We start from the raw sequence: 15,313 nt of genomic DNA, 5'->3' as shown, positions 1-15,313 counted from the left end.
CCATCTAGTGGTGTTTGTTTACCGGACAACGATTGACATTCATTCATTACCAAGTGTATACATGCCTTCTGGTTTCGTACAGTGCTACTACATATAATTTGGTGGGTTTAGTAGGTATTGCTAAATTAAACTTTTGCTTTGTGGCTTTGTTTGCAACTTTATTAATACAAGTGCAAGTTCGGTGCAAATCAAGCAAATACTTGTTAAATTTAATGGATTATATAATTCGAATAAAATATTTTTGAATGTTAATTCAGACTTATCATAATATTGAGTGTTCTTCCTAACCGAATAGAGTGTTCTTCCTAATCGAAGGTTAGTAACCTAACTGATGCATTAACCCAGTAGTAGTTTTCAAAGATGCAGTAGTTCTTCGATGTTGCTGATAGTTGAATCGATTCTACTAATTTGTTTCCCACCACCAAAAGGAGGGACAAACTAATTAAAATTCAATAAAGCCTCAGAGTTCATATATATGTACTGATCCTTTTAAACTTCCTTTCTGAGTTCTAAAGGGGAAAAACCATCAAAATCTAAGCAATTATAAATGCTAAGAAAACTGGATCAGTCACATTTCAAGGTGAGATTACCCGACACTCGCAAGCTAAATTCAATTTTTTTAACAGATATGAAAGTTGGTCCAATTATGCAGCATCAAAAATTTTGTTAAAAAAACTACTTCAATGAAAAGTGCATGCTACCGATAAAACATACCACAAGTTTAAATTTCAACTTTAAAAAATCACATTGAATTGTTTATAGTAATAGTTTTAAATTATATAAATGTTTATGAAAATAATTTTTATTTATATAATTTAATTAATCATATATCAATTTTTAGTAATTTAGTAAATTTTATAAACTTATCTCCATCTCATTCATTCTAAACTCTATACTAAAAGGATTATTCTCGAAATATTCTCTATTATTTTATTCACAACTACTAATTTATTCCGGGCTAATTGCATTAATCTCCCCTGTGAAAAATCTAAAAATCATAAAATCCCCCTAAGAAATATTAATAGGTTAATGCATCCCTCTATTTTTTAAAATATAACACATTTCACCCCTATGTTATACAAACTCGGGCACATTTATACCCTCTCATAAGGGTTTTTATGCTAATTTTTTTAAAACATAAGGTATAACATGCTATTAATTTTACACAGGATGTTTTATGCCAAACTTTTCAGGGTGTGAATGCAATTAGCTCAATTTATTTCACCAAGTATTTTTAACACAATAAATAAATATCAATAATATCTATATAAATATGGTACATAAAAAACTGTGTTATGGTACAATCCACACCCGAATGTGGTACATCTTATATATGTCATTTATCCAGAACATATGATAGTTTAATGCTTATATTAAGCAAGTTGAAATAATTTGTAACCAACTTCATTTAATCGGAACCATAGCTATCAAGTAAACATCGGTGATTCTGGGGAAAAACTCATTACATATTGCTGCGAATGAGTATAGAAAAAGAACAGCAACAAGATGAAAAAATAAAACCACCGACTGAACGAGATTACATGTATCAGCAGCAGATTCGCACGACGAAAGTGAAGGGACTAAGAGCGCACGAGTGGTGGGGAACTGAGCTTGATAGCTCTGTAAGAAAATAAAACGTGACAGAACTCCTACAGCTTAAAATGACAAAGAAATGCCAAATCCCATTCCTCCTCTCGGCTTCTTTTCTTTCTTCTCGTTCTTCTCTTCTTTTTGAACCTCCTGCACCTCCTCCTCTTTCTTTAAGACTGACTCCACCTTGTGCTCCTCTTTCTGAGCCTTCTGCACCTCCTCTTTCTTTAAGACTGACTCCACCTTGTGCTCCTCTTTCCGAGCCCCCTGCACCTCCTGCAACTCCTCTTTTTCCAGCCTTTTTCTTTCAATCGTCACAAGTTGCTTCGCAGAATCACTCAAAGATGTTACTTGTTGCAACAAAGCCAGTTGTCAGTTCGCCTTATCTGTAGCCCGTTGTCCGACCCAACCCAAGCTTGACATTGTCAGCACCAGCGCAATCAATTTGTATATTCTCTTTTCAAAGTTTTTAATTTTAATAGGGTAATTCTTCGACCAAAAAAAACAACAACGGTTAAGTACTACAAGAACATATATACAAACAGAAAACTCACAAGAAAGTCACCAGAAAGTGTCCAGAAAGTGATTGAACAACACAAACCTAAATATTTTTACTTCTAAAGTGACAGAAATGTTTAAACCGTTGACGAAATCACGTTGTAATACAGATCAAAATCAGCTACTCAAACACTTCAATTATTAAATAGAAAGCTGATAAAAGATACACATATATACAAACAGAAAACTCACCAGAAAGTTATTGAACAACACAAACCTAAATATAAAAGATACACATATATACAAACAGAAAACTCACCAGAAAGTGATTGAACAACACAAACCTAAATATAAAAGATACACATATATACAAACAGAAAACTCACCAGAAAGTGATTGAACAACACAAACCTAAATATAAAAGATACACATATATACAAACAGAAAACTCACCAGAAAGTGATTGAACAACACAAACCTAAATATAAAAGATACACATATATACAAACAGAAAACTCACCAGAAATTGATTGAACAACACAAACCTAAATATAAAAGATACACATATATACAAACAGAAAACTCACCAGAAAGTGATTGAACAACACAAACCTAAATCTTTTTAGGTCTAAGAGTGACAGAAATCCAGAAAGTGTCAAAAAAGTTAAAATATAAAAGAACCAAAACAACGGTTAAGATAAACAACGGTTAAGATAGAGAACCCAAAAAACTAACCCCGTAGAACATGAATCCTTTAGGGCTTATCTTCTTCCCCCTGCCGGGGACGGGTCCGCCAGCAGCAGCTTCTCTGGCGGCAGCTTTGCCGGTGGCTTTCACGGAACTGCCGGCAGCAGCTTCGCTGGCAGCTTTGCCGGCGGTTTTCACGGAACTGCCGGCAGCTTTGCCGGCGATTTTCACAGACCGGTCGGCAGCTTTGCCGGCGGCTTTCACGGAACTGCCAGCAGCAGCTTCGCCAGCAGCTTTTGACCTGCCGGCAGCTTTCACAAACCCAGAAGCGGATCTGGATATCATCACTATCGAAGATTTCGATCGGCTGCTCATCATCCTGGATATCATCATCACTTCGATCGCTATCTAGGGTTTGGTGGGCAATGGCAACAATGATCGGCTGCTGATGGATATCTAGGGTTCGGTGGGCAATGGCAACAAAGGAGAATTAATGGTTTTAAGTGGTTTCTTAAAACTTGTGCGGGCCCAATATTTTGAATCAATTTTTTCAATTTTTTGTGCAAGCCCCATTAAGAACTGCTGATTTTTACCAATGTTTATTGAAGGGAAAATTTGATTCATTATGTTTGAAGTTTATGATCTACAATATTGGGATCACACAAGTTTTTATACCGATAAAAATTAGATCAAAATAATATATTGAAAATATGATACCAATTGATACAAAAGATAAAATGTGTTCACATAAGAGATTTTTTTTTGTAAAAAATAATGTGGTTAAAGTAAATTTAGAAGGCGGAAAATGTGAGAATGAGTTGCTGGTGGAAAACGCACATACCTAATTTACTTAGATGGTTAGATTCACTGCAAAAATAAAATCTCTCTCCCTTATAAACCATATTTATTTAGGGCGCAAGGCGCACAAAAGCGCTAGCGTGCTCTGGAGCCTGAGGCAGAAGGCGCAAGGCGAAGCGCATGCTTTATCGAAGTAAAGCGTATTAGCCATAAATTTTATAATTCCTCATATATAAAGTGATGTATGCTATAATTTTACATAAATTAGATATAATTCACAAAAATATCAAACAATAGAAATAAAACATTAAGTAATATATAACCTGGCTTAAATCATAAGTGCATGACTAAAGAAAAACTTGAATAGTACAAACTTCAATCATCTAAAACGCAATAGTAAGTCATAAGTGCATAGCATAAGTATAATAAGGTTGCATAATTGCCTTCAAAAAAAAAAGGTTGCATAATTCCATGCCGGATCTTTTCGAATGTTTGCTGTTTCAAAATTCGGCATTTTTCGGCAAGAATAAGCTTTAGAAGAGATAAAAGGTGAAGGAGAATGTTAATGACATGATATGAATTGAAAAACTGGAAGCAGTAACCAAGAGGAATAGGAAAAACGAAAAAGAGAAGGGCTGCTGGCAGGCTTCTAAGGTTACCTGATTTTAATCAATAGAAATCAGAAAACAAAAGTTGTTTTGGGCAGTCTTCTTTCCTTTCTAATATTCAGAAAATTGTGAAACTATAATTGAAAGCATAAAGATTGAGGTAGATGTAGAGACTAGGCGCGTTAACATGCATGGAGGCTTTTTTATTATTAAATAATAAGTGGGCTTTAGTTATTGGGCTTCAAACTTGATTGAACTAGGGTTTTTTTCTAATTAAAAATCTAAATTGCGTGCAGCAGGAGTGAAGCGCTAGCTTGTGCACTTCTTTCCTGCTGTGCGACTCTGCACAGGCGCGCCTGTTGCAATACATGCGTCTGGGTCAGTACCCAGGCGCAACTTGCGCCTGGCTGCGCCTGTCGCCTAGGCGCAGCCAGGCGAGCGCTTTTAATAACTATGTTATAAACACAAAAATTAATCATCCAGATTATGTCATATTTGATTATTCAAAAAAGATTCAATAAGATTAATTAGTTGATACAAACCTAGCAAGTAGTCCATCTCTTCGTGCTTGCCAAACCATGGCTACTTCGGAATAGTCGCGAACATCGGAATCATCCGTTTTCTGTAAATGAAGAGGAAATTAAAAATTATCTAAATCTTAAAAACATTTTGAAACCAACGGAACTACTTTCGTGAAGAAAGAAAGTCACAAAGGTTGAATTAAATTCGGATGTTCGTGTAATGATGTTGAGAACCAAAGATCAATACACAAACAATTTTAATTGCAATTGAATATACTAGATCTAATTTTTGTTTATACCAAAAAAAAAAAAAAAATCAAGCAAGGCTTTAGATCTGGAGGTAGATACAAAATACATACTTACCAACAACAGAATTCCAATCCATGGCGGATCTGGAAATCAAATTAAACGAAGAAGGGCCGAGAATTATTTTCTCGGATGCAAATTGAGAAGAGAACATAGGCGATGAGAACAGAGAGACGCAAAGATACATAGGCGATGAGAACAGGCCGAAATATATAATTATAATATATAAATAAATATATATATATAATAAAAATAGGGTTTGAGTGATCAAAAAACCACAAGTACACATGTCAAAAAAAAAATGAGAACAGGCCGAAATATATAATTATAATATATAAATAAATATATATATATAATAAAAATAGGGTTTGAGTGATCAAAAAACCACAAGTACACATGTCAAAAAAAAAACCACAAGTACACTGACAATAGCGAAATCTTTAAATTTAAACGAAATCTTAAACCCAACACAATTCTCATCGGTTCTCTAAATTAAACTAACTAAACAGTTGCGCCCATCACACCCATCCAATCTTAAATTAAACTAAATCTTAAGCCCAAGACAATTCACATCCCATCATATCCATGCAAGCTAGAGACCTTCGTTTTGTGCTTTATTATAACAAGTAACGTATTTGCACGCATACTTTATACATAACGTATGAAAAATTTGTTTTTTTTTATTAAAAATAATTTTGAAAAAAAAACATAATAAATTTATTGGGAAAAAATTAAAATTATTTTGATGTATTTAGTTTAGAATTTTTATATATTTTACAAAAATTTAGAGATATTCAACATGAAATTTCATATAGTTTTTAAAAGTAATGTGATATTCAAACTTATTTTTTAAAACTCTATAAAAATTTATAGGTATTCAAAATGTCAATAAATCTTCATAGACTTTTATTAAATTCTTAAGTACAAATTGTTTGTATAAATCAAAGTCTTCTAGTGAATCCTTCCGAGGCGGAAGAAGGGGTGACGTAGGAGTGTTTTGAAATCTCCGAACATCCATAAACAATCTCGTGTGTTATTTCAGTTTACCATTCAACTTCACACCTACCCCTAAACTGATTTATCCTAAGTGTTTTAAATATGTAGCTTGGCATATTTCCGCACACATTTTGTTTGTCAAACTATATTGGACACTAAAATAAGCCTTGAACTCATTCTTAAATCGATCGAGTTCCTTTTTTCTTAACAAAACTGCTTGAAAGTATATTCACCCCCTCTAGACTTTCAACCGATCCTAACAGATATTCAAAATGTCAATAAACTTTTATTAAATTTTTAAGTACAAATTTTGAAACCTTAAATATAACTATAAAAAGTTAAAAATTCTCCACCATTCATACCAAAGATTTGTAGAGATTTTTTAATTATAAAAAACCTATAAATCATTTTTTTAATTTCTCCAAACATAAAAAACAGATATATTTTATTATTAAAATTATATAAAAACATAAACATAAAATCACGAAAAACATATAAATTAATGTTAATTGCTATTATTTCATCTAATATCTTCTTTATTATATTACGTACAATAATAATAGCAATTATATTAATCTTCTCTATTTTATCTTACTTACAGTATAGTAATTACATAAAAATCAGAAAAATTCAGTAATTTATTTTAAAAAATTTTAAAATTTATTATAAAATATATTATTTATCATTTTTTAGTCAGTTAAATACTAATAATTTGTAATAAAAAGGTATTACTTCATCGGAGTTTAATAGTATTGTTATGTATTAGCAATATTAATATAATTTGGCTTGTTTTAAATAAAATTTTCTTTTATTTTCAAGCAATGTGTTAAGAATTTTTTTAAAATTTATAATATGTTTGCTTGAAGGATTCATAACAAATGATTTTAATAAACATATTTTGATTATTATAATTTAAAATAAATATATTATGATAAATAGATTTATTATTTTCTTCAATACAAATTTTAAAAATTTTGTATTTGTTTGTACATACTTGACATCTCTATTTTTAACACCGTTTAATTTATAAAATCTATATAATTTATTTAAAAAAATGTTATGAAAGTCTGTCGAAAAATCTTCAGGAATCCATATAATTCTTTTTATAATTTTGTGTCATTCTATAAATTGAAAAAAATCTATCTAATTACACAAAGTCTGTCATTTTTTAAATTAACTAAAATCATTAAAAATCTGAATCAAATACACTCCCCATAATGTATGTTTATATTTCTTGTTTTTTTAGGCATATATTTCTTGGTTTTATTTTATTTTAACTAGTATTTCATCCGTATGATGCACAGACTATATTTTATGTATAATATAATATACATTAAATTAAAATTTTGACTATAAAAATAAAATATAAACAAATTTAATTTTACAGTGAGTGATTAGAATAATATAAAAAAAAATTAAAAAGTACAAAAACTATTTAAAAAACGAAAAAAACGTTATTAATGGATGATTATACTTATATCTTAAATATATATAATATCTTAAAATTAGGAAAAAAAACGTGTAGTTATTAAAAAAATTACATTTATGAACAAACGACAGTTTGTCGCCAGTATTAACAGCAAAGAGAGGAAAATCATCATCAATCGTTAGATCAATCATATCTGATTTATTTGTAGTTGAGCTGCTAGGTATTTGGGAAGAAGAATCTATATCAATTAAGCTCGATGAAGTAGTTGCACGTATACCGATGTTAATAGCATCTTAAATGAGCGCAAAGTACAATGTTCGGATACTGTGACTATCAAATCCAAATTTTCTGTTCCAATATTTAAGTAAAATTTTGAAAATAAAATTAACAAAATACAAATGAACAAATTATAATAACAATTCAAAATATAAATGTTTAAATGTAAGGTGAAATAATAAATAAACTATATTAAACATATGGATTTACTTAAATTGGCTGAAGAAATTTTATTTTTATTATAACTTCAATAAAAATAAAATGTCTTAACTCAAAAATTCTATCATCGTTAATAATCACAGATGTCTTAACTCAAAAATTATCCTCCAATATTTTCATAACTCTCCATCATATTTTTCACCTATTAAATATTAAATATTTTTTTAAAAAAAATTATAAATCACATAAATTTTTCTAAAATAAAATATTAAAAAAATATTATTTTTTTAATATAGGTTTATACTAAAACTATTCGTATATGCATTACTCGAAACGTTATTTTAATAAAATTATATATTTTTTATAATTTTGACAATAAAAAAATCTCATAATACCAAACATATCAATATTTATAAGTTGTTTAAAATAAGTTTACACAAACACTTTAATAATTTATTTTTTAAATAATTTATAACAGTTTATAAAATCGTAAAACAGTTTTTAAGCTTTTTTTTAAAAAATAAATTTAGTCAAAACACCCTATGAGCTTTTTTAAAATCAAACGCAAGTTATTTCATTATTTTCGGATTTGTCGCATAATTAATTAAGATGTATAAAATTATAAATTATAAATATTAATTGATAAAGGAAATTGGTTAAAATCTATGATTGCGTGTAATTTATACTGGTTGGGTCCAAAATTTCCTAAAATTACTCGTCACTGAGCTGCGTTCGCCAGCGGCAGCCTGGAAATGGGAAAACACGGCAAGAAGCAAAGCCACGACCACCGCAGGGGAAGAAGAACCTCGTACACTGTTAATGAAGACGAAGATGAAGAAATCCAGGGCTACCCACTAAGCCCGCAGACTTCCACTCTTGAGCAAACTACTCTCTCCGATTCTGATCAAGAATCCCAAGAAAAAGAAACGGAGACCGAACAAATCCCGTCAAATAGTGATGACGCGCCTTCAAAATTCTTGCTTTATCAACAATCTGTGCAGGTCTGGAACTTAGTTTACTGTTTATCTATGTTTCTATGTAGTGAATTCTTGTGTATCAATGCGACTAATTGTTTCATTTGTATTTCTTGCAAATGCAGTCACCCAAAGGGGACATAAGCTATCTGCAGAAGTTCTTTTTGATGTATGTGGGTGGAAGGGTTCCCCTCCATCTCCAGGAAGACTTCTGTGGAACTGCCCTTTTGAGGTATGCTGGCCCCTGTTCTTCTTCTTTTGGTCTTTTTCGTCGTTCTTTTCTGTAACTCCGGATAGCTCTGTGTGTGTAGTTGGTTATTTTTTAAGCATCCTGTTATTGTATGAGAAATTGCACTCATTATTAATCCCAAGAAAACAATGACTCTGTCTTTTCGTTTCAGTCTTCCTTGTTTATATGAATGACATGCTTCTTACTTCAATGTTTGTCTAAATGTTATGTTTCAATTAATTGTTTTCTTGATCGGTCATTTGACACAATTCTATCAATGAAGAGGACTTTGATTTCGTTTCTAGTTGAGGGTCCTGCATTTTCTTTGAGGTTGACGTTTATATGACAACTTTTTGTGAAGCTGGTTTCTCTCTTCTTGGTTAGGAAACAAAATTTTTATTGAAGCTAACATTTTTTTTTCGGAAAATAAGAAATTACTATCTTATTAAAAGTAGTTTGACAAACTAATTTCGGTGTCTGGTCTCCATGCAAGCAGATTATACAATTCTGAATTTAGGTTAGTACAGGTTACCATTTTCTCAGTAACTTATATTAATTTCTTCGAAGCTTTTTCATCCCATATTTGAGTATCTTTTATTGCTCATGAATTCAACATTATACTAACTTAGATGTACCCTCTTTACCTATTTTATCGAACAGTGTGGAATGGATTCACGGTGATGCTTGGCGAACTGCTGTAGGATTAGATTTGGATGTCGAAGCTCTGAATTGGTGCATGGAGAACAATGTTAACAGAATCGGAGCTGATATCAGCTCTAGGATTACACTGTTTCATGGAAATGTGTTGCAACCTCTTGATTCAAAATTGATTAACATTGATCATGACGAGATTATCAAGAATACTAGATCGAAAGGTGATGGAAGTGATTCATTGAGTTGCACAGAAAATTTTATGTCAGAGGGAAGGCCCGAGGCTCCTCAATCCATGAAAGAAACTCAGTTGCCAGCAAGAGATATAGTGTGTGCTTTTAACTATAGTTGTTGCTGTCTGCATAGCCGCAAAGAGCTGATTTTGTACTTCAAGCATGCATTTAATGCTCTGAGTAAAAAAGGTGGAATATTTGTGATGGATTTATATGGAGGTACCTCATCAGAAAATGAACTTAGGCTGCAGAGAAGATTTCCGAATTTTACGGTATCTTATGCTACTATATTGGGCTGCATATTCCATTTATGTGATATTTATTGAAGCACTATATTTAATGCTAATAGAATTACAGAAATGTTTCTTTCTCACAGGAGAATTAACATAACATGAAAACTTCATTCTTTTGGCATTTCTTAAGTGCCGAAGATGAAATAATAATCAATTAGCTGCCGAAACCTGGTTGGTTACTGAATTGGTTGGTATTTGCTTCGATTGCTGTCATATCTTCTCATTTGATCATCCATTGTGTAAATAAAAGATATGAGTACTCTCTAGTGCCTTGCCCCAAGAAGATATTTTAGACAAGGCATCCAAAATTCAGAGAATGGAATTTTGAAAAGAAATCCATCTACGAAAAAGGATTAATTCTTTTGGATTATAGCTCCTTCCCGCAAAATTGAATTATCAAGTCTCCGTGCATTCCATATTAAACCTTGAATCACTTACTGTGGTAAAACCTATTATTGCGTAGTTCGTAGTGGAGTGGTTGGATTTTGAAGCATCAACACTTTTGTGTTTTGGCCCAGTGGGAACCAAGATTTGTTGTTTAAAGACTCACGTAGTTCGTTATTTTGTTCTTGAATCTTGCTGCACTTTACCACTTCAAATAAATATTATTGGCAAACAAATGATTTCAAGTTCTGAATCCTATAATATTTCACAGCAATTCACCACCATTCTGTAATGATTGCTGATGTTACCAAATCTTTTTCAGTATGTTTGGGAGCAAGCTGAATTTGACATCATTCAGAGAAAAACAAGAATCAGCCTCCACTTCCATCTCCAAAAGCAGCATAAAAAGCTGCGGCATGCTTTTAGCTATAGCTGGAGACTGTAAGCTCGATTGTCCTCGTCCACCTGTTGTTTATAAATCTTCAGTGCCTTTCTTTTTATAGTCACTGTCTTGACAAAGTATGGATAATGTAATCACAATGTTTTCTAGCTGGTCCCTGCCTGAAGTGAAGGATTGTTTGGAAGAGGCTGGCTTTCGTGCAGTTCACGTATGGATTCGTAGCATGCCTGACAGTGAACAAATTAGATGCACAGATGGCTTCTCAGTTGGAAGAGATGTAAAATATGAAGAGGCTATGAGTTTCAAACAGCAAGATGCATGGAATGCGTATATTGTAGGTGTTGCATAGTTACTTCTCAAATCCTGCACAAAAATCAGGCAATTCCCCTGATTCATTTTCTTGGCCATCAAAGAAAATTTAATTGAAGCATGGTATGCACCAAATTTTATTTCTTTTTCGGATTAAAAGATGGGGTGTGTACCACAACTACTTGGTAGTTATGGCATAGTTACATCACATGACTCCTTATATTGACGTTCTTTCAGTTTTGAACAAAAGATGGGTATTTACCTCAAGTTCAACTACATGGTAGTTAAGACTCTAGCTTGAAAATGTATTTTCATGGCTTGTTTTGTATCCATGCCCAATCTAGCATTTTTTTTTATATCTCGGGTCGTTTCTTTAGGGAGAGAATCTTGATTTGCAGTAGCCTAACTTTGCAAGCAATGAACGCGCATGATGTTTGGAAAACGATGACTTGTGTATTTGAGCTTGGCTCGAGTTGAGCACATGGTGGGATTAATGCTGGAACACTTGAAATTGTACTAAGAATTTCTTTATTTTTGTAATGGTCAAATGAGTATAGACATTATTGTTCCAAAACCTTCACCAAATATTTCCACCTCGGTTTGAGTTTATCAAATGTGAAAATCCCTCCTTTGAATGAGGAATTTCAGTAGATCTAAAAATAGTCATCTTAAAATAGATTAAATTCCGGATAACTTTCTAGGTTGGTGCATTTCTGAAACGCCATTTGAATATTATCCCATATTTAAACACCAGCCTTTCATTGCCCCGCATAGAAACTTCTTCAAGTTCTTTTCCAAATTCCACACAAGCTCCAGCTCAATATATAATAGTAACAATTTCTATCCAAGATAATGTACTAATTTATAAAAGAAGAAGAAAAAAATAATGTACTAATTTATATGAACAATATTCAACACCATATGAGTAATATCGGGTGGGTGTCGTCTCAGCAATATATGCTGTATGTTGAGAATTTATCCAAAAAAAAAAAAAAAAAACTATTTTGTTTCACATATAACCAAAAATAAAACCTATTGTCAGATGATCTCATCAATAAATTTTGTGAGAAAAATTTCTTAATTAAATAGTCATAATAATGTATTATTTTGATGTTAAAAATATTAATTTTTTGTAAATATAGACATAGTTGATCGGTCTTCCCGATAAGTTTCACCAAAGACGTGCTCAAAACCAAAATTTGACTTGTTACGCTGCCAAAATTTTGTTTCTGACAATTACAAGATGGTTTCTGGAATTTTTACAGTATTTGTAGTTTACGCTTAAATTATTTATTGTTTATTTAGTTAACACGGTTTAATACATTAGTGTATGTCAAAATCAAACATGAACCCAATAAAAAAATGCTTAACTTGATCCAAAATTGAGTCCAACCGAGATAAGAATCTAACGATGACATTCAATTTTTATTTGTCTAAACAAAACTCACATCATGTTTAGACAGGTCTGCACGTATGGCCATTATTATTTAAATAAACATTAGCATGTTTGGGTACAAAAATATGTTTTAAAAAAATTATACATAAATTTTCAAATTAAAAATAGTGCATATCCTTGCATGGAAAACCAAAATCGATAATTATTTTGGTTCAGATTTGGTTCTGAAAATTAAGAAAGTAGTATTGTTAAATCCGACATCGTAATTGATATTATAAATTTTAGTTGAAAGTTGCGACTTGTGCATATTGGTTTCCCCTCAAAACATCACAATATTTAATGTATATATCTATATACACGCCAAATAAATGTAATAATTAACCAAGTTATTCATGAGTTATTCAAAGCTTGATTCGACAAAAGTTCATACGAGCATGAGATTTGTTAAGATAAACGAATCACTCAAGATTAACAATATTTGGCTTCGTTAGCTAATGAACAGATTTTTTAGTAGGATCATGAGTAAACTCTTATGCTCTGTTTGGTAGGTAGGATTAGTTTGGATTAAGGAAGATAGTCAAATGTTTGACTGGTTTTTTGGTGTTGTCGAGATAACATTGGGCCCGTGATTAGGCCACTGTAGTTCCATGAAAATGTGGGAAATAAATCCACGGGAGGCCTTAGGTATTAGAGTCCGCATTTTAATAGTAACTAGGATATCTATACCAATTTTCTTATCTACCCTTCGCCCTAACCTCAATCATTTATCTCATTATCATTCTCATTACGCAATCGGCCGCCGCTGAAGAAGAAATTGAGGTTGTGAAATTATTTTCCACTTTTTATTATTGTGTTGTGATAATCTCTTCAACGCTTTTAATGGATATTCATTCCAACTGTGTTTTTGAATAGTTCGCTGCTTTGAATTTGCAGTGACACAGGTAGAAGAAATATGAAGTAAGTTGAGACGGAAAGGGGGGGAATCTTCTTCTACGAACGGTAAGACTCGTCGTCGTTTTAAAGCATTCCATTTAGGTGGTCCGTCGATGGGTGCCATTTTTTGATGTCGCTAGATAATGTTTTATAGTGTTCGACAATATATTGTTATTACTCTTTAAACTAAATTTTTGTGTGTTGTTGTTTATTGAGTGTGGTGTGTCGATGGACCCGAAACGTAAAAAACTTCTACTGATTCTGTTGGTTCACCAACTGTTGTCTCGAAATCTGTTGGTGTTGTGTCTTCTGCTTCTTCTTCTCCAACATAAGAGGTTGGTTACGAAACGACGTCGTGCCTCTCGTACCACACCGTTGTCATACAGAATGTCGAATAGAATCAATGCTCAGATGAGGCATTTGAATATGATTATTGAGGAAGGTGATGTCCAATGTGTGGTCAATTTGAGGATGAATCGGAATGCCTTTGGAAGGTTGTGCTATCTTTTAATTAACTTTGGAGGACTAACAGACTCTCGATACGTGCAAGTACAAGAGAAGGTAACAATGTGTTTGTCTATATTGGCTCATCATAAAAAAAACCGTGTCACGAGTCATGATTACATGCGCAGTGGACAGACAATAAGTGCTCACTTTCATGAAGTATTACGTGCCTTACTGAAGTTGCACCCGTTACTTCTGATGAAGCCTACCCCAGTGGATGCAAATTGCGACAATGACACTTGGAAATGGTTCAAGGTATTGTTTCAACAATTTATTTTTGTGTTCAAAATGAAATCAACTTTGAATTCATACTGCTGTAATTGTTTATTTTCCTGGTATTACTTCTTCAAGGGCTGCCTAGGTGCGTTGGATGGCACCCATATTGGTGTACATGTTCCTGCCAAAGACAAGGCTAGATACAGGAATAGAAAAGGAAACATTACAGTTAACTTGTTGGCTGTTTGTGACCGCAATATGAACTTTACGTACGCTCTTACTGGTTGGGAGGGATCTGCGGCTGATGCAAGAGTTTTAAAGGATTCATTAACCCGAGCTAATCCCTTCAAGGTTCCACAAGGTAATATATTTTATGAGTATATTGTTTATTCTTACCAATTTTGAAGGTATGAGACATTCCATTATCTTACAAAACTTTTGTTCAATGTAATAAAAACATTATATTAAACTATATTGCAGGTTGTTATTATCTGTGTGACAATGGATATGCTAATATCCAGGGATTCCTAACTCCATACAGACGGGTAAGATATCATAGAGATGCTTGGGGCAACCGTGCATCTGCACCACAAGATTACCGCGAGCTGTTCAATTGGAGACACTCTCGAGCAAGAAATATCATTGAAAGAGCATTTGGTTTGTTGAAAAAGAGGTGGTCTATTCTTCGTAGTCCATCGTTCTATCCCTTGGACGTTCAAAATGATATCGTACTTGCTTGCATTCTCCTACACAATTTCATCCGTACACAAATGCCAGACGATTCATTCGAGCAAGATGAGGATGATTTTGGTAGTCCAGCGCATGAGACACAACAGGAGTACATTAGTACTTTTCAGTCGTCGAATGAGTGGGACAATTGGAGAGATGAATTCGCAATGTCGATGTGGAACAACAACCGTTAA

General features: G+C 32.6%; 3 protein-coding genes across 5 annotated transcripts; 2 read left to right on the top strand and 1 right to left on the bottom strand.

Moving 5' to 3' along the window:
• Window positions 1–1,388: 1,388 nt before the first annotated feature.
• LOC140891239 (uncharacterized) lies at window positions 1,389–5,207 on the bottom strand. Of its 3 annotated transcripts, none has more exons than XM_073299625.1 (4): window positions 5,066–5,207; window positions 4,724–4,803; window positions 2,824–3,756; window positions 1,389–1,976 (listed from the first exon to the last, which is right to left on the bottom strand). In XM_073299625.1, the coding sequence occupies exons 3-4, from the start codon at window positions 3,166–3,168 to the stop codon at window positions 1,938–1,940; spliced, it is 384 nt and encodes a 127-aa protein (XP_073155726.1). In that variant the 5' UTR covers window positions 3,169–3,756; window positions 4,724–4,803; window positions 5,066–5,207; the 3' UTR covers window positions 1,389–1,937. The 3 variants fall into 3 exon arrangements, with proteins under 3 accessions (XP_073155726.1, XP_073155727.1, XP_073155725.1); XM_073299626.1 differs by having other exon boundaries at window positions 2,824–3,231; XM_073299624.1 differs by having other exon boundaries at window positions 2,824–4,803.
• A 3,349-nt stretch (window positions 5,208–8,556) lies between these two features.
• On the top strand, window positions 8,557–11,468 carry LOC140892362 (uncharacterized). Its single transcript, XM_073301218.1, has 5 exons — window positions 8,557–8,869; window positions 8,968–9,074; window positions 9,732–10,227; window positions 10,955–11,073; window positions 11,183–11,468. The coding sequence occupies exons 1-5, from the start codon at window positions 8,621–8,623 to the stop codon at window positions 11,379–11,381; spliced, it is 1,170 nt and encodes a 389-aa protein (XP_073157319.1). The 5' UTR covers window positions 8,557–8,620; the 3' UTR covers window positions 11,382–11,468.
• Window positions 11,469–14,057: 2,589 nt separating this feature from the next.
• LOC140886331 (uncharacterized) lies at window positions 14,058–15,313 on the top strand. Its single transcript, XM_073292869.1, has 3 exons — window positions 14,058–14,429; window positions 14,526–14,751; window positions 14,871–15,313. Exons 1-3 carry the CDS (start codon window positions 14,058–14,060, stop codon window positions 15,311–15,313), a joined length of 1,041 nt encoding a protein of 346 aa, XP_073148970.1.

This window comes from Henckelia pumila, chromosome 3 (assembly GCF_033568475.1).
Source record: "Henckelia pumila isolate YLH828 chromosome 3, ASM3356847v2, whole genome shotgun sequence".
NCBI lineage: Eukaryota > Viridiplantae > Streptophyta > Magnoliopsida > Lamiales > Gesneriaceae > Henckelia > Henckelia pumila.
Note: the sequence above shows the minus strand (reverse complement) of the source record. Positions and strands in the feature narration are given on the sequence as shown.